The 24,089-nt window shown below is 40.1% G+C and overlaps 1 protein-coding gene across 1 annotated transcript; it reads left to right on the forward strand.

Annotated features, from left to right (window-relative positions):
• Positions 1-1,815: 1,815 nt before the first annotated feature.
• Positions 1,816-22,115, forward strand: zpld1b (zona pellucida-like domain containing 1b). The gene is made up of 12 exons (XM_067451858.1): positions 1,816-1,945; positions 11,733-11,841; positions 11,964-12,077; positions 13,196-13,416; positions 15,301-15,482; positions 15,617-15,689; positions 17,882-17,979; positions 18,280-18,360; positions 18,562-18,733; positions 18,822-18,927; positions 21,268-21,297; positions 21,607-22,115. The coding sequence occupies exons 3-12, from the start codon at positions 11,972-11,974 to the stop codon at positions 21,768-21,770; spliced, it is 1,233 nt and encodes a 410-aa protein (XP_067307959.1). The 5' UTR covers positions 1,816-1,945; positions 11,733-11,841; positions 11,964-11,971; the 3' UTR covers positions 21,771-22,115.
• The last annotated feature ends 1,974 nt before the right edge of the window (positions 22,116-24,089 follow it).

Genomic DNA, 24,089 nt, shown 5'->3' on the forward strand with positions numbered 1-24,089 from the left:
AAATAAATAGTTTTCTCTAGTTCATGTTGGCCATAATTATTGAGTCTGAGCCTTCTTCTATAATGCCTGAGATCAGAGATCATTCCTTCATACAATCTCTCCAGATCCTTCAGATTCACAGCTCTTCTCTTCAGTTCACACTCTCATTTTCTTCACCCGCTTCAGGGGACAGAGACGGCCATGGCAGAAGCTTAATTTTGTGCTCAGTCACACATTTGTGTGTTGATTTTGATGTTTGTTTTGGATCATTGTCCTGATGGAAGATCCACCACAGCCCATAATAAGATTTCTAGCAGTCAGGTTTAGATTTTATCTGTTGGTATTTGCTAGAATCCATGATACGATGTATCTGAACAAGATGTCCAGGACCTCCAGCAAGAAAATAGGCCCACAACATCAAAGAGCGGTATTTTTAACCGTGGGCATGAGGTACTTTCTTATCCCTGTTTGCACTAAAACCATTGCTGCCAAAAAGCACTTTTTATAGTTTCCTCTAACCACAGAATCAGGTCCCTTTTGATGTTCCCGTCGTGTTTGACAACCGAATAAGCTGGAGTTTGTTTTTGGATGAGCGAGGAGGATTTTTCTTGAAACCCACGCCAACAACATGTGGAGAGTCTTTGTCCACTCAAACTCTTCTCCTCGCCGTCCTCTTCCAGGCAGATTCGTAACATCTTAAGTTGGTTGTAACTTCTTAATGATTGCCCTTATGTTGGTGTTTTCTTACAATCACTTTCTATTTTGTGAAGCTCAACAATCTATTCCTGCACATTAGAACTATATTCTTTGGTTTTGAGATAAATGTTTAAAGGAATATGGCCTTTGTGTGTCCTCATATTTATACTCATGTGAAACAAAAAGTCAGCTGCATGTCATGCTCCTGGACGATGTCATAGCTGGACAATGTTGTAGATATGAATGGGAATATACTTCAGAGATATTTTACTCATAAGAATTTCTAGGGGTGCCAATAATTGTGGACATATTTTATTATGATTAGTCTTTAGACCCTGTGTTATAGTGTATGCTAGTGGTGGTAAAGGGATAATGTAAAGTTTGACAAAATTAAGAGAAAGAAAAATCAGATGAAATGGCAAAGAAGGTTGATATGCTATCATTATTTTAATTTCAGATTTTGTTAAATTTTGTAAGTAGGCTACTTCAATATGAACTTTGATTAACTAAACTGAATTAAACACCTGAACTGATTATTGCAATATTTAATCTTCTATCTAAAAAAAATAATAATTTAGTTCAGTAGCATATACCTAATTAAAAAAAAAAAAAAAAAAAATATGGCTTGCATGTGTGGGGTGTATGTAACCACCAGCCTTGCCATGCCTGTAAAAGAAAGTAACATCAAGTTGTTCCAAACCTGTGTGAATTTGTTTCTTCTGCTGAACACAAAATAAGATGTTTTGAAGAATGTCGGTGACCAAACATTTGATTTGAGTTGTCTTTCATAGTGTTCAAAATATCTCTCTGTTCAGCAGAAGAAAGAAATTCGCACAGGTTTGGAACAACTTTAAAATGAGAAAATGATGACAGGATTTTCATTTTTGGGTGAACTATCTCTTTAATTCCTCACAGCTATGCGCCACTTGATCTGAACACTAGAGGGCGCGGTCGAAGCATTATGCCGATGGCACCGGAGAGATCCTTTATGGGATCCTTTTATGTGAGAAACAAAACATACTCATGTTTAATGAATAATTAGTTTAAAATATCACGATGTAATAAACGTGTTTTTAATGACTACACCAGTTATTTTTTAATAATATAGCCCAAGGAACAACAAAACGGTTCTTATTTTTCTTCCACATGCTTCTCCCCTCTCGTTGAGAAATTGACTTAATTAGCCTACAAGCGTCTTAATATTAAAAAAAGAATAGGCTACAGGTAGGTGGGTCCAACATAAGTGAGCTTGGATGACATACCCTGAAATGTTAGCTGATATCTCTCATCTTCCTTTCAAATTGTAGTCACATTTCAAAGGTTTTATTATTCATACAAACAAAACATGAATGGCGAAAGTCCCTTACAATCAGTTGTTTCGGATAGCTTTCACTCTAGGTGGGTGGGCCTAGTAGGCCTAGGTAGTGTGCATAACTTTGAAAAATAGATATATAGGCCTACCTTAAAAATAAAGGTCCCAAAATAGGTTTTACAGCAATGCCATAGCATAGAAGAACTGTTTTTGGAATCCCGATGTCTCTTTTCGGTGAAAAGTTTTAAAAGAACCGTGTGGAGAAAATGTTAATAATCTTATAGGCCTATGTGTTAAAGTGCCCCTATTATGATTTTTTGAATAATCCCTTTAAGAAAATAAAGTTATTGCTCCCAAAAGAAACAATTCACTCTGAACTGTCTATACGAGTCGTTTGTGTTTCGAATCCCTCTGCATGACGATTCTATGTCACAAGAAAATATTTACATAATGCCCACACATTGTCCGACGGTGGGTCTGTAGCCTACCAGTTTATTTGGACCAGCTTGCTCCTCTGTATATGAATAATTATTAATGTATATATTTTCTAACGGATGTAGTTTTGTGATTTATATTGTGTGCGCTTCCGGCTAACAGCTTAACTCGCATTATTAGGTTACTGTCTTACTGAAATACTTCTGCTCATCAGCTGTGGGCCACTATTACCTAAAACTGCATTAATGCAGATTGTCTGTTGTTCTTACTACTTTGAGTAAAGATAAAGGATGGAGCGAGATTTGTTTTACAAGCGTTTGTTCATTAGTGATTCATTTTATAGCTCGGCTAATGTATGCGCTGTTATTGGTACACTTCCCGCATGTTCACAAATGGACACTTGTTAATGCTGATGGTGAGGAATTACAGTTGCAACATCTCATAATTTTCCCCAAAATTATATAGTTTATCATTGAGAAACGTCCCGCTCAAATTGTGCTTGCGATAGAGGTTCGGGTTGAATACCTGTAGTTCATCCAATGTTTCATCATCAGACTCAAGATTGGATTGATATGGTAAAATCAACGCCATTGTTGTGAGGGCTGGATGGAAGAACAGAACCCAAGAGCAGATCAGTTCAAAATATTTATTGGGACAAAAAGCAAAGTAAAAGAAAACAATATTTAACTGGGCAGCCGAGCTGCCACGTCAGGGGAAATAGCTGTAGACACAATCCAAGAACAGACAGAAGTCAGCAACAGGTAGACAGTCCAGTGAGGCAGTAATGCAAGAGGGCAAGCCAGGAGAGTGATCGAGGGACAGGTAGGTTCAGGGCCAACAAAATGACACAGCAAGGTGCAGGGCAGGGAAAAGTCCAAGAACTGGCACAGACTCAGTAACAAAAAGCCAATCCCCAAAATGGAGATGGCAACACCGAGCTGCAGGGCTGGACCAGACTAGGGAAAAACAACACAGCATCAAAACTTGACAGGACAGAAAATAGATTTGACATCTAAGAGGCTGGAGCATGACAAAAAAGCAGTCAAAACACTCTGGCAGAGAAGGCAGATAAGAGTGGAAGCTAAATAGTGTGAGAAATTAAACGAAAGGAGAAACAGGTGAGAAGTGTGCAAGAGCCCTGATTATAATGCAGCACAGCTGCCTCCAAAATCAAGAGCGGGAAACTCAAATGAGGGACAGGTGAGAGAGTGGTGTGCAGTAGTGCTGATTAAGAATACAGCACAGCTGTGGTGCAATGGAAAAATACAGGGAAACAACTGAGAGAGCAGGAAAAGCAATGATCAAACCCGAGTCCTGACAGTACCCCTCTCCCCAGGAACGCCTCCAGGCGTCCTGGGTTGAGGAGCAGATCGGTGGAAATCGTCGATCAGCGAGCGGTCTAGGATGTCCCGAGTCGGGACCCAACATCTCTCCTCCGGACCGTACCCCTCCCAATCAACCAGATACTGGAATCCCCTTCCCCGCCTTCGGCTATCAAGGATCTTCCTGACAGTGAAGGCAGGAGTGCCCTCAACCATCAGGGGAGGAGGGGGGGAAGTAGCAGAAACAGAAGTAGAGGGACGGGAAACAGAGGAACGAATAAAGGGTTTGATGCAAGAGACATGGAAGACAGGGTGAACACGATGAATAGGGTGCGGGAGCCGAAGCCGTACCGCCACCGGACTGATCACCTTGACAATAGGGTATGGCCCAATGAACCGCGGTGCCAACTTCCTAGATGGCACCTTAAGAGGCAGGTCCCTAGTGGAAAGCCACACCCTTTGCCCACAGATGTATTTAGGTGCTTCAGCCCGACGACGATCCGCCAATCTCTTGGTGCGTTCCCTCGTTCGCAGCAGTGCCTCCCTGGCCCGCCTCCAGGTCCGCCGGCACCGATCAATGAATGCCTGAACTGAGGGAACCGCAGCTTCGGGACCCTGTGAGGGAAACAGAGGGGGTTGATACCCAAGACAGCAATAGAAAGGAGACAATCCAGTAGACGACACCGGCAAGGTATTATGGGCGTATTCCGCCCAAGTGAGTTGCTGGCTCCAGGATGAAGGACTGTGAGAAGCAAGACACCGGAGAATCCGCCCAAGATCCTGGTTTGCTCGCTCCGTCTGACCGTTGGTCTGTGGATGGAATCCTGACGACAGACTAGCAGTAGCACCAATCTGCCGACAGAACTCCCTCCAAAAGTGAGAGACAAACTGGGGACCCCTGTCAGAGACCACATCCTCCGGAAGACCATGAATCCGAAAGACATGGTCCACGATCACCCGAGCAGTCTCTTTAGCAGAGGGGAGTTTGGGAAGGGGAATGAAATGAACCGCCTTAGAAAAACGGTCCACGACTGTGAGAACCACAGTATTGCCACTGGACTCTGGTAACCCTGACACGAAGTCCAGTGCAATATGGGACCAAGGACAGGAAGGAATAGGAAGGGGTTGGAGCAGACCAACGGGCATAGCATTACCAGATTTGTTTTGCGCACAAACAGAGCAAGAAACCACAAACCGATGGACGTCCCCTCCCATGCCCCGCCACCAAAAACGCTGCCGAATAGCAGCCAGCGTTCTTCTCACCCCTGGATGACACACTAACCTGGATGAGTGGCCCCACTCCAGAACCTCTGGCCGGACCGATTCCGGAACAAACAATTTGCCCCCTGGACACCCCCCTGGAACCTCTATCCCCAACTGGGCCCGCCTGACGCGCTCCTCGATGCCCCAGGTGACGGACCCCACCACACAACCCGGAGGGAGAATAGTATCAGGCGGCACCACGTCCTCTGGGGCAGAGAACTGACGTGAAAGCGCATCAGGCTTACCATTTTTGGAACCCAGCCGGTAAGACAGGCAGAAATTAAAGCGACCAAAAAAAAGTGCCCAGCAGGCCTGCCTGGAGTTCAGCCGTTTAGCTGTTCTAATGTACTCCAGGTTCCGGTGATCGGTCCAGACCAGGAATGGCTCCATTGACCCCTCCAACCAGTGCCGCCACTCCCCCAGCGCCAGGCGCCCGGCCAACAACTCACGGTTACCGATGTCGTAGTTCCGCTTTGTGGGTGACAACCGGTGAGAAAAGTATGCACAAGGGTGTATCTTGTGATCATGAGGGGATCGTTGGGAGAGAACTGCTCCCACACCTATTTCTGATGCATCGACCTCCACAAGAAACTGTTGAGAAGGATCAGGAGTAATTAGAATAGGTGCTGAAGAAAAACGTCTCTTCAGTTCATTAAAAGCAGCCTGAGCTTCTGGAGACCAGCAAAAAGTTTTTTTCGTGGAGGTCAATGCAGTCAGAGGGGCCGCCACCTGACCGAAATTACGGATAAACCTCCGATAGAAATTGGCAAAACCAATAAAACATTGCAACGTCTTTCGGCTATCAGGTGTCGGCCAATCTGAGACAGCTCTCACCTTCGCAGGGTCCATGCGGATCCCCTCCACCGAGATGATATGACCCAAGAACGGAACTGACTGGTTATGAAATGAGCACTTCTCCGCCTTAGCATAGAGTTGGTTCTCTAACAGCCGCTGCAGCACTCGCCTGACGTGCTGAATGTGTACCTGGAGAGAACGAGAAAATATCAAAATGTCATCCAGATACACAAAGACAAATTGGTTGATCATGTCTCTCAGCACGTCATTAATGAGAGCCTGGAAGACAGCGGGGGCATTAGTAAGTCCGAAGGGGAGGACCCTATATTCAAAATGCCCTGTGGGGGTATTAAATGCCGTCTTCCATTCATCCCCCTTCCTAATCCGAACCAAATGGTAGGCGTTGCGGAGGTCCAACTTCGTAAAGTACCTTGCTCCCTGCAAAACCTCGAAGGCTGAAGACATCAAAGGTAGAGGATACCTGTTCTTAATAGTTATGTCATTCAGCCCCCGATAGTCTATGCAAGGACGCAAAGAGCCATCTTTCTTCTTTACGAAAAAGAACCCCGCCCCTGCCGGTGAAGAAGAGGGACAAATGACACCGGCTGCCAGAGACTCAGACAGGTAACTCTCCATGGCCGCCCGTTCAGGAGCGGACAGGGAGAACAACCGTCCTTTGGGTGGAGAAGTGCCCGGGAGGCGATTGATGGCACAATCATAAGGACGGTGTGGAGGAAGGGATGTGGCCCGGGACCGACTGAAGACCGCCCGCAAATCACGATAGACCTCAGGAACTCGAGACAGATCCACAGACTCCTCCTGTAACACAGGAAGAGAAGAGACGGGAGACAAGGCAGACACCAGACAATGGGCATGGCAATAAGAACTCCAAGATAAAATTGAATTTTCTGACCAATTAATATGCGGGTTGTGTGTGGTAAGCCAAGGGTGTCCTAAGACAATAGGAGCAAGGGGTGAATGACAAATAAAAAAAACTAATTCTTCTCTGTGGTTACCAGAAGCAACAATGACTAAAGGAACAGTGGTATGAGAAATAGTGGAGAGTTCTCTGCCATCAAGAGCATGAGCCGTGAGAGGGGGAACAAGAGCCTGAAAAGAAATACCTCTCCTAGAAGCCCAGGTGGAATCCATGAAATTTCCCTCAGCCCCTGAGTCTAAGAGAGCAGATAGATGAACATTAGTACCTTGGACCACTACAGAGATAGGTAGCATGGAAGGGGAACCTGCAGATGGGGTAGTAGAGGTAGCGCTCGCCAGTATCCCCTTAACTACTGACGAGCATTGGCTTTTGCTGGACAGAGGGCTGCAAAGTGCCCTGGCTTCCCACAATACAGACACAGTCCCTTGGTGAAGCGTTGTTGTTTCTCTGTGGCAGATAGATGATACCTTCCCAGCTGCATAGGTTCAGGAGAAGGTAGATGAACCAGAGCGTCGGGAGACATCCCGGCCGGAGGGGTGTCCTGGAACGATGTGGGCACGGAGGTGCGAACTCTACGACGGAGATCCCGCCGATTGTCCAACCGAATGGCCAATTCCACCAGCCTGTCTAGACCCTCAGGCAGTTCACGTGCATAGACCTCGTCCCGTATATCCTCTGCAAGTCCTTCTGCAAATCTAGCCGCCAGGGCTTCATCATTCCACCCACTCGATGCAGCGAGAGTACGGAATTCTATTGCAAAATCCGCCACTGAACGCCTTCCTTGTTGAAGGGCTGCCAAGAGCCGAGATGCTTCTTTCCCAAGAGCTGACCGATCAAACACCTTCATCATTTCCGTCTTAAACAATGAAAATTCCTTGCAGCAATCAGCCTTCTCAGACCAGACAGCCGTGGCCCATTCCCGAGCCCGTCCAGTCAAGAGGGAGATAACAAAAGCTACCTTAGAAGAATCCAAGGCATATGTGGTGGGTTGCAAAGAAAAAACCACCTCGCACTGGATGATGAAGGGTCGGCACATAGTAGGCTCACCAGAATAAACAGGTGGGTTGTTAATCCGTGGCTCGTGGATGGTAGGAACACATTCAGTGGCAGGCGGCTCAAGGTCACGGTCCCTTTGCATCCGTGAGATTGTCTCTGTAAGCTCAGTGACCTGGCGCATCAAAGTGTCAACAGCATGATGAGCTGCTGTGAGCTCCTCCTGGTGACGTCCAAGCATAGCACCTTGCGCTTCCACCGCTGCACGCATAGGTGACTGATCCGCTGGGTCCATCTTGGCCAGAGTGTGATGTGAGGGCTGGATGGAAGAACAGAACCCAAGAGCAGATCAGTTCAAAATATTTATTGGGACAAAAAGCAAAGTAAAAGAAAACAATATTTAACTGGGCAGCCGAGCTGCCACATCAGGGGAAATAGCTGTAGACACAATCCAAGAACAGGCAGAAGTCAGCAACAGGTAGACAGTCCAGTGAGGCAGTAATGCAAGAGGGCAAGCCAGGAGAGTGATCGAGGGACAGGTAGGTTCAGGGTCAACAAAATGACACAGCAAGGTGCAGGGCAGGGAAAAGTCCAAGAACTGGCACAGACTCAATAACAAAAAGCCAATCCCCAAAATGGAGATGGCAACACCGAGCTGCAGGGCTGGACCAGACTAGGGAAAAACAACACAGCATCAAAACTTGACAGGACAGAAAATAGATTTGACATCTAAGAGGCTGGAGCATGACAAAAAAGCAGTCAAAACACTCTGGCAGAGAAGGCAGATAAGAGTGGAAGCTAAATAGTGTGAGAAATTAAACGAAAGGAGAAACAGGTGAGAAGTGTGCAAGAGCCCTGATTATAATGCAGCACAGCTGCCTCCAAAATCAAGAGCGGGAAACTCAAATGAGGGACAGGTGAGAGAGTGGTGTGCAGTAGTGCTGATTAAGAATACAGCACAGCTGTGGTGCAATGGAAAAATACAGGGAAACAACTGAGAGAGCAGGAAAAGCAATGATCAAACCCGAGTCCTGACAATTGTTACTGTCTTTATAGTGTGTAAAAGCCTCCGGAGCTGAAGTTCAGTTATTGAAGTTCAGTTAGCTTGAAGTTCAGTTAAAGGGCGTTTAGTTTCCGAAAGACACACTGTACAATAACAGACTGGGCCATCTGGCCAATCGGAGCAGAGTGGCTCATGGAAAGGTTGGATTTAGAGAGACTATTCATCTATCGAGTCGTTTGAGAATCATTGAAAAATGTGATGCGCAATATTATGGGGGAAAAAAAACATTTTTTTTTACCTTTGATGTATGTAAACATTTCGTAGGAGACCTCCAAAATAAAATTAGGAGCTTTAAAATAGCATAATAGGGCACTTCAAAGGTTCTTCTACTGAGTGCCCTGTATTCTTATTATATATTTAATACCTGTGTAAATATGTAACTTTGTGATTTTAACTCTGAGAACAACGATTATATAAACTGTGCCTTAATATAAACCTAGAGACTACAAACGATTGTATGAGACTATACGGACCCACTTTATATTAGGTGGCTACAATGTACTAATATTGTAATTAATAATTTGATACAATGCACCTATTGTGTACATACATGTTTTTACATTGTACTTACATTATAAAAATACCTGCATGTAATTACATCTGTAATTAATTTCTGTAGTTACATTTGTCATTACACTTTTGACACTTCCCTTAAACCTAATTTACCCAGACCATCACACCTGCCCCTAACTCTACCCGTATCCCACCTCATTATCAGCAAAGGTGTTTTGCAATACAATTTGAACACAGTAAGTACATTGTACTTATTTTTTGATGTAAGTACATAGTAGTACTTAAGGCCACCTAATATAAAGTGGGGCCGAATATACTGTGTCCTCACGGCTCTGATCTTAACAGCTGCTCTGAACATCAATCACTAAAAACAATAGAAGGTCATGTAATCCATCAGGATGAATCATAGCACATGGCCACCTCCATACAGTACATCTGGGTCGTTTCATGGGCGGGTGTTGTAAAATACAGTATGGTTGTGGTTTCAGGATTTATTTTGTATTCATTTCAGGTTTAAAGGGCCATTTGATCCTATTTGGCCTGAATAGTAGCCCTCTCAAAATCTCAACATATTTGATTTCAGCACAGCCTAATAATTGCAAGATTCTTCATATGCAGCCATAGTCCATCCCTTAAAAATATTTGATTCTTATTGTGACAATTAACATCCCAACAAATTGAATAGGGCCTGTCACAAGTATTGCTTAATCGTCTGATTGTAACCAAATGTATTTGAGATAACTGCAATAATGTGCAGTTTAAATTTCAATCAAATTTTGCCTTCCAAATAAGGTACATTTTATTGTGGTTGTGTTATACTGTAAATAACTAATGAAATGATTTAGAAAATGAATTAATATTTTCACAGGAAATCATATAGGGCCTATTTTTATTATAAATTGTATTTTATTTATGATTCCAAGTAATAAAAAAAGGGCTAAGGCTTACATTGTAAGTGACATGAACAATAGCAATTATTTTTTATTTGTAATTAGATTATGGCATTTTAACAACCTGGAGAAAGCAATCAACAAGACACATACTGGTCAAAGGTTTGTGGTCAGGAAGATACTTTTTTTTTTTTTAAAAGACATTAATGCTTTTATTCAGCAAGGACTCCTGTCTGCTTAAATAAATAAAAAAAATAAAAAAACATATATATAAATATTACTGCATTTTAACCCACTGTTTATCAGTATTAGACATGGCAGCTTTTGAGCCCTATCATACACCCGGCTCAAGTGTCTTTTGCTAGTTTCAGTCAGACGTACTTATCATTTTCACGTCCAGCTCCACGTTGTTTAAATAGCAAATGCACTCGCACCCATCTGTTTGCCCATGTTGGCACGTTACTATTTTGAGGAAACTAAAAAAGTAAATTGTTTGTCATTGTTTTATTGCACATTATGCCCAAAACACACCATGACTCATTTAGAGAATAGGTACAATCCTTTTAGACAATGCGCCTGGCGCGCCGATCATTTTTTCCATTGTTAAAGTAGCAAAAGTGGATTTGGAGACGCCCTAAGCACCTTCAGACCATGCACTCAGGTCGTTATAGTAGGGCCCATTATCTATTAGCTTTACTATTTAATGTCAAAAAATACACACTGTAAACATTAACAAATTAGTTAAATCAAATGAACTTTTATGAGTATTTAGAACTTTCTTTTACTTTTGAGTTCACAAAACTGACACATTTGAAGTAATCTGAATTGTTTTGAGTTTTATGAACTTATGAGCTTCTTTTAATTTAACCAAACTTAAGTTGAACTGAAACTGGGCTGGGATTTATATTTTCCAGCATGCTTTGCCCATGGCACTCGAAAAGGAATGTAAACGCTAAATTTGTGCAATTAATGTTAAGTGGGAGATTAAGTGATTCATGTTTTGTTATGCAAAGCAAACTTACTAAAAAATGTCAACTTCAGAGCAATTAAAATGTAAGAGTAAATTAAACAGTTGTGTTAATCCAGCTCTGCTTACTTAAAAATTGGGTGTAACTGATTACCTCAGGGTTTTTTTAGTTTTGCCAGCTTTGTGATTGTATCTTCATCTAGTGTATCAGTGAGTGTTTACAGTTGCGTTAAGTGCGAGGAGGCCAGAGAGTGACGATAACAGCACACTCGCTATCATCCCTGATGGACTGACAGAGAGAATAGGCCCTTTAGTCACTTCAGCCGCCGATGAAAGCATAATTTCTGCCTTCAGTCCCACACTGAGTTCAGACATTATTGAGCGATGACAGAGGCAGATCAAGCCATGAGGAGACGAGTGGGAAATCGTAAAAGCGGCTCATGTTTCTGCCTCCATTAAAAAGATTTGTTCAGCGCATTGAGATTGTGATGGATTTTCCCATGTTGTCCAGGACAGCTCTTTTTGTATAAGGCTTCTGATAATGGCTCATTGTTTTGGCTGCAGTAGAGGCCCGTGGTGCGGGCGGCCCTGTGCAGATGCCAGGCTGCCCATTCACTCACCGGCAGCAGGCCGAAACGCATGGAGCACAGCTCACCTGCATCAGGGGACTGAGGTAATAGAGGGATCTCAGCACTTTATGCCATTATATTAAGACAACAAACATTACTGTCATTATTTTAGGTATGACTGAAGTTTTGATATGGCAGTTAAATGTCTGTTTTCATTCCTTTCCAGGTGTTGAAATGGAGTGGATATGTGTTCCTCTTCTGCTTTTCAGTGGGATTCATTTGGCTTTTACACAATTTAATGGATTCAACTGTGATCCTAACTTACACAGCAGATTCCCTGGTAAGTAAATGAGAGCCATAATTCACATGTTACAGAATGTTAACAATAATACACTAATGTTAAACAGTTTGGGTTCAGTAAGATTTCAAAAGTTTAAATGAATACTTTAACTAATGCATTAAATAGTTTAAAAGTTGACAGTAAAGACATTTATAATGTTACGAAAGATTTCTATGTCAAATGAATGCTATTTTTTAAGTGAAAAAAATCAATGTTTTCAACATTGATAATTATAATCATCATATTCTAATGATTTCTGAAGGATCATGTGACACTGAAGACTAGAGGAATTATGCTGAAAATTCAGCTCTATCATCATAGAAATAAATTACATTTTAAAATGTAGTGATATTTTACAAAATTACCCTATTTACTACTGTATTTTTTGATTCAGTCATGATGAACATTAGAGACTTCTTTCAAAAACAAATATCTTACTGACCCCACCCTTTTATTTACACTTTTAACAGTGTAAATAAATCACTTTTAACTAACTTTTTTTTAAACGATGATAAATAATTATTGTATCTAAATACTCGGGGTAACTAGTTGCTTATTATCATGCATATTACTATATTTGGTATATTACTGTTTATTAGTACTTATAGAGCACATATTAATGCCTTATTATGCAGGACCATATTCAACATCTCTTAATCCTACCCAATACTTTAATGTAATAATTACCTTAACTAAGTAGTAATTAGGAGTTTATTGAGTAAAACATTGTAGTTAACAGTGAGAATAGGTCCCTAAATTTAAGTGCGACCAATATTAGATTATTAATTACTAATATATTAAAGGAAGTATTTTATATACCGGAGTCTGTACTGGAAAATTGGGATTTAAAATTTAATTTAAAAATAACCTAGAAATTTTTGCATTTTGAAAAATGTATGACAAAGAAATGTTATGCTCCAAAAGGTCAGATGTTCTTGCCTGTGACATCAATGAACCTTGTCATTAAAGCAAATGCAATACATTTTTAAATTCATTGTAATATTTTAGTTTGCACATTGCAATTATATTGTCGTGCTGATAATATAATTTGTAACAAAAAAAAATGTATCCCACGGAGATGTCATATCATTTACTTGTTGTGCTGTCTTTCCCTCAAGGCGACAGAGATATCAGCGTATACTGTGGTGTTCAGACAATCACACTAAAGATTAACCTCTGTCCTGTGCTGTACTCTGGATACACTGATGCTGACCTGGCACTGAACGGCCGTCATGTAGATGCTCACTGCAGAGGCTTCATAAACAACAACACCTTCCCCACAGCGGTGCTCTTCAGCATCAGCCTGAGCACACTGGAGGCCTGCGGGAACACGCTGAGGGTAAGGGATACATTCATGTACCATGGTATTGTTTTTTTGGATTTGTACATGTGATGGTGTATGAATATCTTAATAATGCAATATCATTGCAATCCAAACGTTTAACAGCTTCACCTTTGCCCAATCTATTCTGTTGGTTTTAATACTGTATTACATGCCCCATGGCTCAAAAGGGACGCAACAAATGGGGGCTCGTCCAGGATTTGAACATAACATAACTGACCAGCATTCTTTAGAAATGTTGGCCCATATTGATAGGAAAGCATCTTGCAGTTGATGGAGATTTGTGGGATACACATCCAGGACACGAAGCTCCCGTTCCACCACATCCCAAAGATGCTCTATTGGGTTGAGATCTGGTGACTGTGGGGGCCATTGTAGTACAGTGAACTCGTTGTCATGTTCAAGAAACCAATCCGAAATGATTCAAGCTTTGTGACATGGTGCATTATCTTGCTGGAAGTAGCCATCAGAGGATGGGTACATGGTTGTAATAAAGGGATGGACATGGTCAGAAACAATGCTCAGGTAGGCCGTGGCATATAAATGATGCCCAATTGGCACTAAGGGGCCGAAAGTGTGCCAAGAAAACATCCCCCACACCATTACACCACCACCACCACCAGCCTGCGCAGTGGTAACAAGGCATGATGGATCCATGTTCTCATTCTGCTATAACAGATTCTGACTCCATCATACCATCTGAATGTCTCAACAGAAATCGAGACTCGTCAGACCAGGCAACATTTTTCCAGTCTTTAACTGTCCAATTTTGGTAAGTTTGTGCAAACTGTAGCCTCTTTTTCCTATTTGTAGTGGAGATGAGTGGTACCCAATGTGGTCTTCTGCTGTTGTAGCCCATCCGCCTCAAGGTTGTGCGTGTTGTGGCTTCACAAATGCTTTGCTGCATACCTTCGGTTGTAACGAGTGGTTATTTCAGTCAAAGTTGCTCTTCTATCAGCTTGAATCAGTCGGCCCATTCTCCTCTGACCTCTAGCATCAACAAGGCATTTTCAGCCACAGGACTGCCGCATACTGGATGTTTTTCCCTTTTCACACCATTTTTTGTAAACCATAGAAACAGTTGTGCATGAAAATCCCAGTAACTGAGCAGATTGTGAATTACTCGGACCGGGCCGTCAGGCACCAACAACCATGCCACGCTCAAAATGCCTTAAATCACCTTTCTTTCCCATTTTGACATTCAGTTTGGAGTTCAGGAGATTGTCTTGACCAGGGCCACACCCCTAAATGCATTGAAGGAACTGCCATGTGATTGGTTGATTAGATCATTGTATTAATAAGAAATTGATCAGGTGTTCCTAATAGTCCTTTAGGTGAGTGTATATAAAAACTATGTTCTAAAAGCTATAAGGCATTAACATGGCTTAAAGATGCACTGTTTAAATTTAGTTTAAACTAAACAGCATCTAGTGGTGAGGTTGCAAATTGCAACCGCCCACCCTCTTTTGAAGCACATAGAGAAGCTACGGTGGCTGACACAGGACTAAGATGTCGTCTGAGACAGCAGAGAGTAGCTAGCGGTCTGTAGAGAAGTTTGTCCATTTAAGGCTACTGTAGAAACATGGCGAATTCACTGTAAGGGGACGTGCGGTGTATGGCAATAGAAATTGATCTTTCTAAGGTAATAAAAAACATAACGGTTCATTATGTAAGGTCTTTATACACCATTGAAAACATTGTTATGTATATTATATTGCATTTCTGTCAATAGATCCTCATAAATGCTACACACTGCACCTTTAATCTAAGCACTGTCTGTGAAACTGGGCTTAAAGATTTTAAACTTAAGAACAAAAATGTGATATTCCAAATAAAAATAATATTTGCATTAAGGGAACATTTAAATCTATCTGTGTTCAGGTTTCTGCAATTCAAGGTTTCAATGCTTATGGGAACATCTCTATGGTGCAGATGGGGAATATATCAGGCTACATTGACACCCCAGACCCTCCAACTATCATCAGTTACCTGCCAGGTCTGGTGTATAAATTCAGCTGTAGTTATCCTCTGGAGTACCTGCTCAACAACAGCCAGCTGGCATCGTGAGTCTGACATGACAACCTACTTCTATCTACTATTGTTCTATTTAAGTCCAAGTAATCAATGATGTGCTGATATTTTCTGCAGTTTATACACAGTTATAATGTCTTGCTCTGATCTCAACCTCCTTTACCAGCTCGTCTGCTGCAATATCAGTGAAAGACAACAATGGCACTTTCCTGAGCACACTCAGTTTGGTGCTTTACAATGTGAGTGATCTCTGTAGTTTGTAAAATAAAATGATTATTAATTATTAGAAATATTTTCATGAGATCACAGTTAATTAGCAGGTAAACTTTTTTTAATTGGATCACACTTTAGATTTAGGTCAAATTTTCACTATTAAATGTTTATTAACTACGACTTTTGCCTCAAGACACTCCTAATTACTACATATTATTAGTTAGTAAGGTAGATGTAGAATATGGTCATGCAAAATAGGGTATTAATATGTGCTTTATAAGTACTAATAAACAGTCAATATCCTAGTAATATGCATGCTAATAAGCAACTATAATGAGCATTGGGCTTTAAACTAAAGTGTTACCTTACATTTCTTATTTTAATAATATGTTGTTTATTTTAATAATGTTTGAATGTTTATGATGGTATACTTCAGTTTAATTGGGGAAAGAATAGTAACACTTTAAGAGCTTATGTATAATGCATTATAAAGATATTCATAATTTACATTATACACTCACCTAAAGGATTATTAGGAACACCATACTAATACTGTGTTTGACCCCTTTCGCCTTCAGAACTGCCTTAATTCTACATGGCATTGAGTCAACAAGCTGCTGAAAGCATTCTTTAGAAATGTTGGTCCATATTAATAGGACAGCATCTTGCAGTTGATGGAGATTTGTGGGATACACATCCAGGACACGAAGCTCCCGTTTCACCAAATCTCAAAGATGCTCTATTGGGTTGAGATCTGGTGACTGTGGGGGCCATTTTAGTACAGTGAACTCGTTGTCATGTTCAAGAAACCAATTCAAAATGATTCAAGCTTTGTGACATGGTGCATTATCCTGCTGGAAGTAGCCATCAGAGGATGGGTACATGGTGGTAATAAAGGGATGGACATGGTCAGAAACAATGCTCAGGTGGGCCGTGGCATTTAAATGATGCCCAATTGTCACTAAGGGGACTAAAGTGTGCCAAGAAAACATCCCCCACACCATTACACCACCACCACCAGCCTGCGCAGTGGTAACAAGGCATGATGGATCCATGTTCTCATTCTGTTATAACAGATTTTGACTCCATCATACCATCTGAATGTCTCAACAGAAATCGAGACTCATCAGCCCAGGCAAAATTTGTCTTCAACTGTCCAATTTTAGTGAGCTTGTGCAAATTGTAGCCTCTTTTTCCTATTTGTAGTTGAGATGAGTGTTACCCGGTGGGGTCTTCTGCTGTTGTAGCCCATCCGCCTCAAGGTTGTGTGTGTTGTGGCTTCACAAATGCTTTGCTGCATACCTCGGTTGTAACGAGTGGTTATTTCAGTCAAAGTTGCTCTTCTATCAGCTTGAATCAGTCGGCCCATTCTCCTCTGACCTCTAGTATCAACAAGGCATTTTCGGCCACAGGACTGCCGCATACTGGTGTTTTTCCTTTTTCACACCATTCTTTATAAACCCTAGAAATGGTTGTGCGTGAAAATCCCAGTAACTGAGCAGATTGTGAAATACTCAGACCGGCCCGTCGGGCACCAACAACCATGCCACGCTCAAGATTGCTTAAATCATCTTTCTTTCCCATTCTGGCATTCAGTTTGGAGTTCAGGAGTTGTCTTGACCAGGACCACACCCCTAAATGCATTGAAGCAACTGCCATGTGATTGGTTGATTAGATAATTGTATTAATAAGAAATTGAACAGGTGTTCCTAATAATTGTTTAGGTGAGTGTTAAACATTATATCTTTTCATAAATAATTGTAATCAAAGTTAAAATTAATTATAATATTTGTAGATTCTAAAATTGGTTGTTTGTCCTGTGTTTTAATGCATTATACTTTCTAAATGTGTGTTCAATTAATAGATAAGTATTATAATATATTATAAATATTTTATATATTATAACCATAACTATTATAATTATTCATGAGCCCATACAATGCATTATGAAGCACATTACACGGCATAATTACTGTATTAAAAATAATTTTATAATGCATTATTCATAAAGACTTTACCAATAAATTATTTTACTTAAAACTATGATATTTAAGATTAAAAAAGATTTCCACTTAGGATCCATAATTGTCACTTTCATATTGTAGATGTGTACAGAAATGTGTATGTAGTTCTCAAAGTTAAATCAAAACGTAAAAATGTCACGTTTGTGTAATGAAGAATGGCTTGTATCGGTAATATTCGTTCTCATATTTTACAGGATTCCACATTCAATCAGTTCATATTTATACCAATGTCTGGCCTGTCCTTGAAGACTCGTGTGTTTGCTGCAGTTAAAGCTACAAATCTGGACAGGAGGTAGCCTATAAATATTTTATGATTGTATAAATTACTATTGAAACACTATGAATACATTTTTCTGTAAAATAATTTCACATCAAAATGTTTTTTATACTAGTAATACATCACAATTTTTACTAGTAATCTAAGTAATTGAGATTTTGAGAGGAAAATAGGGATTGTGAGAAAGACATAAATTGTCAGCTTGAGTAAATATTCAGCTCTTGAGCCTTGCCCCTATTAACTAATTATTATTTTTTCTTGAGATTAGAGATTCGATTCCCATTAATAGCAGAAATGACTGTGTGTTCCCTTCAGGTGGAATGTTCTGATGGATCACTGTTACGCCACCCCCTCTGGGAACCCTAATGATGAGATACGCTATGACCTTTTCTTTGGGTAATTTAGTATTTTCTGAAATTATGTGCGCATTAACTCGGTGAGTCCTCATTACCTGCTCAACTGACTACTATTCAATGCACAAAGGCCTTTTAGATGAAATGATTTGTGTGTTTGAGTGTGTGCACGTTTGCATGCGTGTTTGTTTGAGTTTGACTGAAGATAATCAGCTCATACTTTTGGTGGTGGGGGTTTAAATAGGTGCTACAAGGATCCACAGACAACTGTTTTTGAGAACGGAAAAAGTCAAATGGGCCGCTTTGCGTTTGAAGTCTTCCGTTTTGTGAAACATAAGAACCAGAAGATGTCCACTGTGTTTCTGCATTGTGTCACGAAGCTGTGTCGAGCAGATGACTGCGCATTGCTATTGCCGGTAAACAGTTTTAATGCTGAAATAACTTATGGTTAATAATGTATTTTAAGTTTCCTAACTGAATGAGAGCATTGTAATACCTCTACAGATCTGTGGAAATCGCAGGAAGAGAGATACTGTGGATGAACACGTAGTATCAGGTTCATCCTCAGGGGATGCCGTCATAACCGCAGGTCCCATAATCACTAGGAGCGGTGAGAGCCCTCATCTTCAGCTTTATTGTCTGTTTAAAAAAAACAAATAAGATTAATTTACTTTCTAGGTTTGTTGTTATAAGGAAATGTAACTATTAATGGTTAACTATTCATATTTTTCAGGATTCTTTTAAAAAAAATTTGAAAGTTTGTAACATTATAAATGCTTTACTCTCACTTTTGACTCATTTAATCATAATTCTTGGCTAAAGTATACATTTCTTTAAATATATATTTCTTTAAAATAAAACATTTCTTTAAAATAATAGTAATATTTCAAACAGTCATATAAAGGATATTTTCAACAACATCATATTATACATGTCTGAGATGTAAAAGTTTGTCATTCTCACAGACCTCAACATTTGGTGCACAAAGCACGATAACAATAACATGATGACAAATTCAATAGCACAATGTAAAAGCAAACAGTAAGACCATGCCAACTTATTAATGATTCATGTCACAGTGCATGTTGAAAAAAGATTTACATATTTGAATCTGTAAACAAATGTGTTTTAAACTTTTTCTAAAAAATGTGAGCTTTTGATTTATGCATGTTTTAATTGAGTACAAAAATAGCTTAAAAATTTCAATGTCATGCTTTCAACTAATTCAGTGTATAAGTATTATAAAGGGGTTATATGTAGAATTCAGAAGTGACACTGTGCTCGCACATGTAATGTTCAAGAGAATGTGATTCAAGGCCCCGATACACACAATTAAGGTTTTTTTCCGTACTTTGCTAAGAAGTAAAAAGAAGTTGGAAATACCTGTGCAGCGAATATCCAGACGGCGTCCACACGGTTGAGAGGGACGTTTAGATGAATATGTAAATTAATACTGCATGCTTTCCTCTCAATAACAAAAAAACACAACAAAAATTTGTTTAGTGGTGGGAAAACAGCAGTTAAGAAAGCATCTGATCATAGCGATGTGAATATGTTCGCACCAGCTCTGCAATTCACCATGCAATTCATGATGCAATTCATGATGCAATTCTGGCATCATGTTCATATGAGGTAATTCAATTTAGACGTTTATGTTAGTTCGTTATTATATATACCTGTATATAAGCTGAGACTATATAAACTATAGAGATCTGGCTATGTAAGACTACAGTTTGAATCAGGGCCGTAACCAGACACGGGACTCATATTCATGAATGAGCGAATGTATTAAAGATTTATTAGCGGTACTGTAGTATGAAGCAGGGTGGGGCTGAAAGCTGTTGGAGCGGAACGAGGCCGCTGGAGCGATTGATAATGAGAGACGAGCGACACGCGGCTCGAGAGCAGCGGAGCTTTTATTATGCCACAGACGAGCGCTTCTGCTTCTTCTGCTCATGTGTATGTGAGGTAACACAGCGCTGTTGTATCATATTACATATCTGAGAGTGTTGAAAGTTGTTATAATGCTACTCTGTGTGTTCGCTAGGCGGCTACAAATAAAATAATTTGGAAAAAAATCTCAAGGCTTTTATAGACAATCTAGGAAGTCAGGGACGTTTTTTTGGTTTAAAAAAATAAATTTTTTAGGCTGGTCTGCTGGCACGTCGATGTCAAAATGATGGCCAATCAGATCAAAGAAGGAGGAGCTTAATGTTTACTGAAGATGAGTGTGACTCCTAACATGATGCTTTTAGGTTTTACAGTCAAAGAGTGCATGAGTGGGAAGAGATAAGCTAAACATTTAAAATCTAACAAATGTTTTACAGTGGATATGTTGAATGACCCACAGTAACATAAAGTGATGCAAACAGCTTTTTCTTGTAATTTTGCCATTTTGAAAAGATGCACTCATTTAAAATGATGTCCTTCATAACTGAACTTGAGGAGACAAGAAACATTTTAGACATTTTTGACATAGACATACAAACAAGAGTGCATTTGTGCTTTTTTAAAAAAATAATTTATTATTTGCAAAGATTAAATGGATTACTTCATAATATAGATTCTTTTTTTACCATTCTTATTTCTTTATTCCTTTAAATCCCCTTTAATCCTTAAATTATTTAATATATTTAAAAAAAACTTTAATCCCCCCAATGTTCAAGACATGGTTACGGGTTGAATTAAGCACGTTTCTTTGCATGACAGATTGACATTACAGAGCACAATAGTAGCTCCTTCGGCATTGTCCTGAACAGAATAAAAAATGGCCTTCAGGCTTTCGTAGACAATCTCGGAAGTCATGGAAGGTTTTCATCATTAAAGATGTTTTTGTAAAGTTTCATTACACTCATGTTCACACATTGGCAACACACATATTGAAAAGTTAAAATTATGACATTTGTTATGCTTAATTTATGTACAAATGCATCTTGTCTGTTTTCTGCAGATGAGTCTCCAACCAACAACTCGCAACTCGGTAAGATTCTTCTTAAGAGGTCAAAAAAGTGTACTTGGAATAAGTAAACTAGCCTGAAAATGTTTTTCATTAGTAGACGCCCCTCACCTGCCCCTCACCCATGTCCTTTCCGTGAGACATCAGCTTTGTTTTCAGTGAAACAATGGACACCAGTGTCAAATTCTGTAAATGAGATCCATGACAGCCGTGGTACCCATTTACAGAACCATCTAGTCTGTTTTTGACCCCCATTCCACCCAAACCCATTCTCCCCCAAAAACCTCTGCTAACCCCCACTCACCCCCCACACTCCTCTCTGTGCCTCTGCAGTGAGCAGTTCCTCCCAGCATCTGAATACTGTAACCAGTGCCTTGATATCGGGTGTGGTTGTGCTGGGTGTGATGAGCCTGGGCCTCTTCCTCCTCTCCCTCAGGCTGCTCAGGAAGCCCAGCCCTTCTAGTCTGACAGGGGTCTGGAACCTCAGCTTCAGATGACCTTCATTCTTGGACCATGAGCGCACTGAAATCTTTCAACAATATTAGGACATATTCCTATTATTGCCTTATAATCACATCCTTAGTGCTGCTTTCTTATGTCACAAAGGCAGCATTGGGCTGCTTTGTCAAACACGTTTCCCTATTTGATAATGAATGAATCTAATAGTCCCTAATAATATCAGTTGAAAACAGAAAAAAAAACTGTGATACTTTGATGACCACATCGTTCAAAAGAATTGCATTTGTTTGAAATAGAAATCTTTTGTAACACTATAAATATAGTCACTTTTGATCAATTCCTTGCTGAAGAAAAGTATAATTTTTTTCTTCTTAAAAAAGATTACTCCAACATTTTATTGTATAATATAAGTGTACATTTTAAAATACCTCAATTTGTTTCAGGGTCTGTGATCCTTTATGTCTTGAAGTGCAAAGCACAAAACAAATGTAAATTGTTCACATATAGATGATTTCAGATTTTTTTCTTTATGCATTTTTGTGATTTTGTGATCATGATTATGATGTAGTGTGTGTGTGTGTGTGTGTGTGTGTGTGTGTGTGTGTGTGTGTGTGTGTGTGTGTGTGTGTGTGGGCATGTTTTTGTGACATATGAGGACACAAATATGTATAATGATGAAAATACAGTTTGAACAGTATAAAAACCATTACGCCTATGGAATGTCCCCATATGTCACAAAAACAAACGTGTGTGTGTTTGTGTGTGTGTGTGTGTGTTGTGTGTGTGTGTGTGTGTGTGTGTGTGTGTGTGTGTGTGTGTGTGTGTGTGTGTGTGTGTGTGTGTGTGTGTGTGTGTGTGTGTGTGTGTGTGTGTGTGTGTGTGTGTGTGTGTGTGTGTGTGTGTGTGTGAGTGAGACCAAAAGGTCTTGAAGAAATATTCCTGGTTAAATACTAGCTGACAGCAAGACATTAGATGAACCACAGAAAATATTGCGCAATAAATGTCTATTTTAAGTGCATTTTCATTTTGACAAACAGATGGAAGATTTATAATTGTGTTATTTTGTAATAAACAGCATGCAGCAGATCCTGTTAGCCAACCTTATTTTACAATTAACCTACGTGTGTGATATAGTATAGTTTAAAATATTTTTAGATGTACATTTTATAGTGTTTTTTTACATTGAGGTGCCATTATAACCTGTTTCACATTCATTCATTTAGCTCTTTTATTCAAATTGTATATATGTACAAACTGATGTTTGCCAACTGCTTGTAATGGACATTTTAATATGTGATAATACAATTTTTGTTAATAAAAACATTTGTTTGCATTTGTATCAGTTTTACAGATAATCTGCAACATTTTATTTGTGTCCCTAAAATTGTACAGTCTTCTTGATATTCAGCCCCAAGAAATAGACACAAAACACCCATTCATTTCCCACAGTGCCACTGTAGATCTCCACAATCTGCATCTTTTTTTCAGACTAATCCCGGATTACTGCAGCGAGTCAAAAACCAGAAAATATCTGATGCTTCTCCCTCTCGTGTCTTATCAATGCTGTGGACTTTACACACGCATAAGAGCAAATACCTCAGCTAAAATATTTAACTGAATACGTCATGGCCAGCATCATATTATAATGAGGTCTGTAACATTTTCCATGTTTTTGTGTTGTTGACAATAGAAGGCAGCAACACCCAATACTCTGATTTAAGTCCAATCATAAAATGATTGGCCTTCCCAGGTAGATCAGCTGACAAGTTCATATTACAATTGCATTGATATTTTCTGTGATTTTTGTACCTCATTTTCACATTAACTGCAACCCTATTTAGAGCCCAGCCTAACAGTTTACCAGTCACAAATTTCTCATCATTCACTGTTGACATGCTATAGATAAAGCACAAGAAGTATCCAGAAATCTAAAACTAGTATTTTTATGAAAACTGTACTATTCGGAAAGCTTCAGAATTACTAAAAGATTGTTAATTTGTAGGCTCAAAAATATCAAAAGGAAAATTCACTTAAGAAATACAAGAGGCTAGCTGTATCATCAATAAATTTGTTTTATGTCGTGCCGTCCTTGTGGCAAGCAGCGGGGCGAGGGCCGGTGACGAGTGGTAATGAGTGCCAGCTGCGCGACATACCGGTCTCGTCTCGCGGCCGAGTGACGGGAGCATAAAAGGAGGAGCGAAGGCAGAGGAAGACGACGAGAGAGGACCAGGCCTGGAATTTATGTTGTTTTGTTTACGTTCTGTTGTGTGTGTGTGGGCAGTCGTCCGTGAGGGGCTGCCCACGTTTTATTATGTGTGTGTGTGTGCGGGCAATCGTCTGTGAGGGGCTGCCCGCGG

Source organism: Pseudorasbora parva, chromosome 8 (assembly GCF_024679245.1).
Source record: "Pseudorasbora parva isolate DD20220531a chromosome 8, ASM2467924v1, whole genome shotgun sequence".
NCBI classification, from domain to species: domain Eukaryota; kingdom Metazoa; phylum Chordata; class Actinopteri; order Cypriniformes; family Gobionidae; genus Pseudorasbora; species Pseudorasbora parva.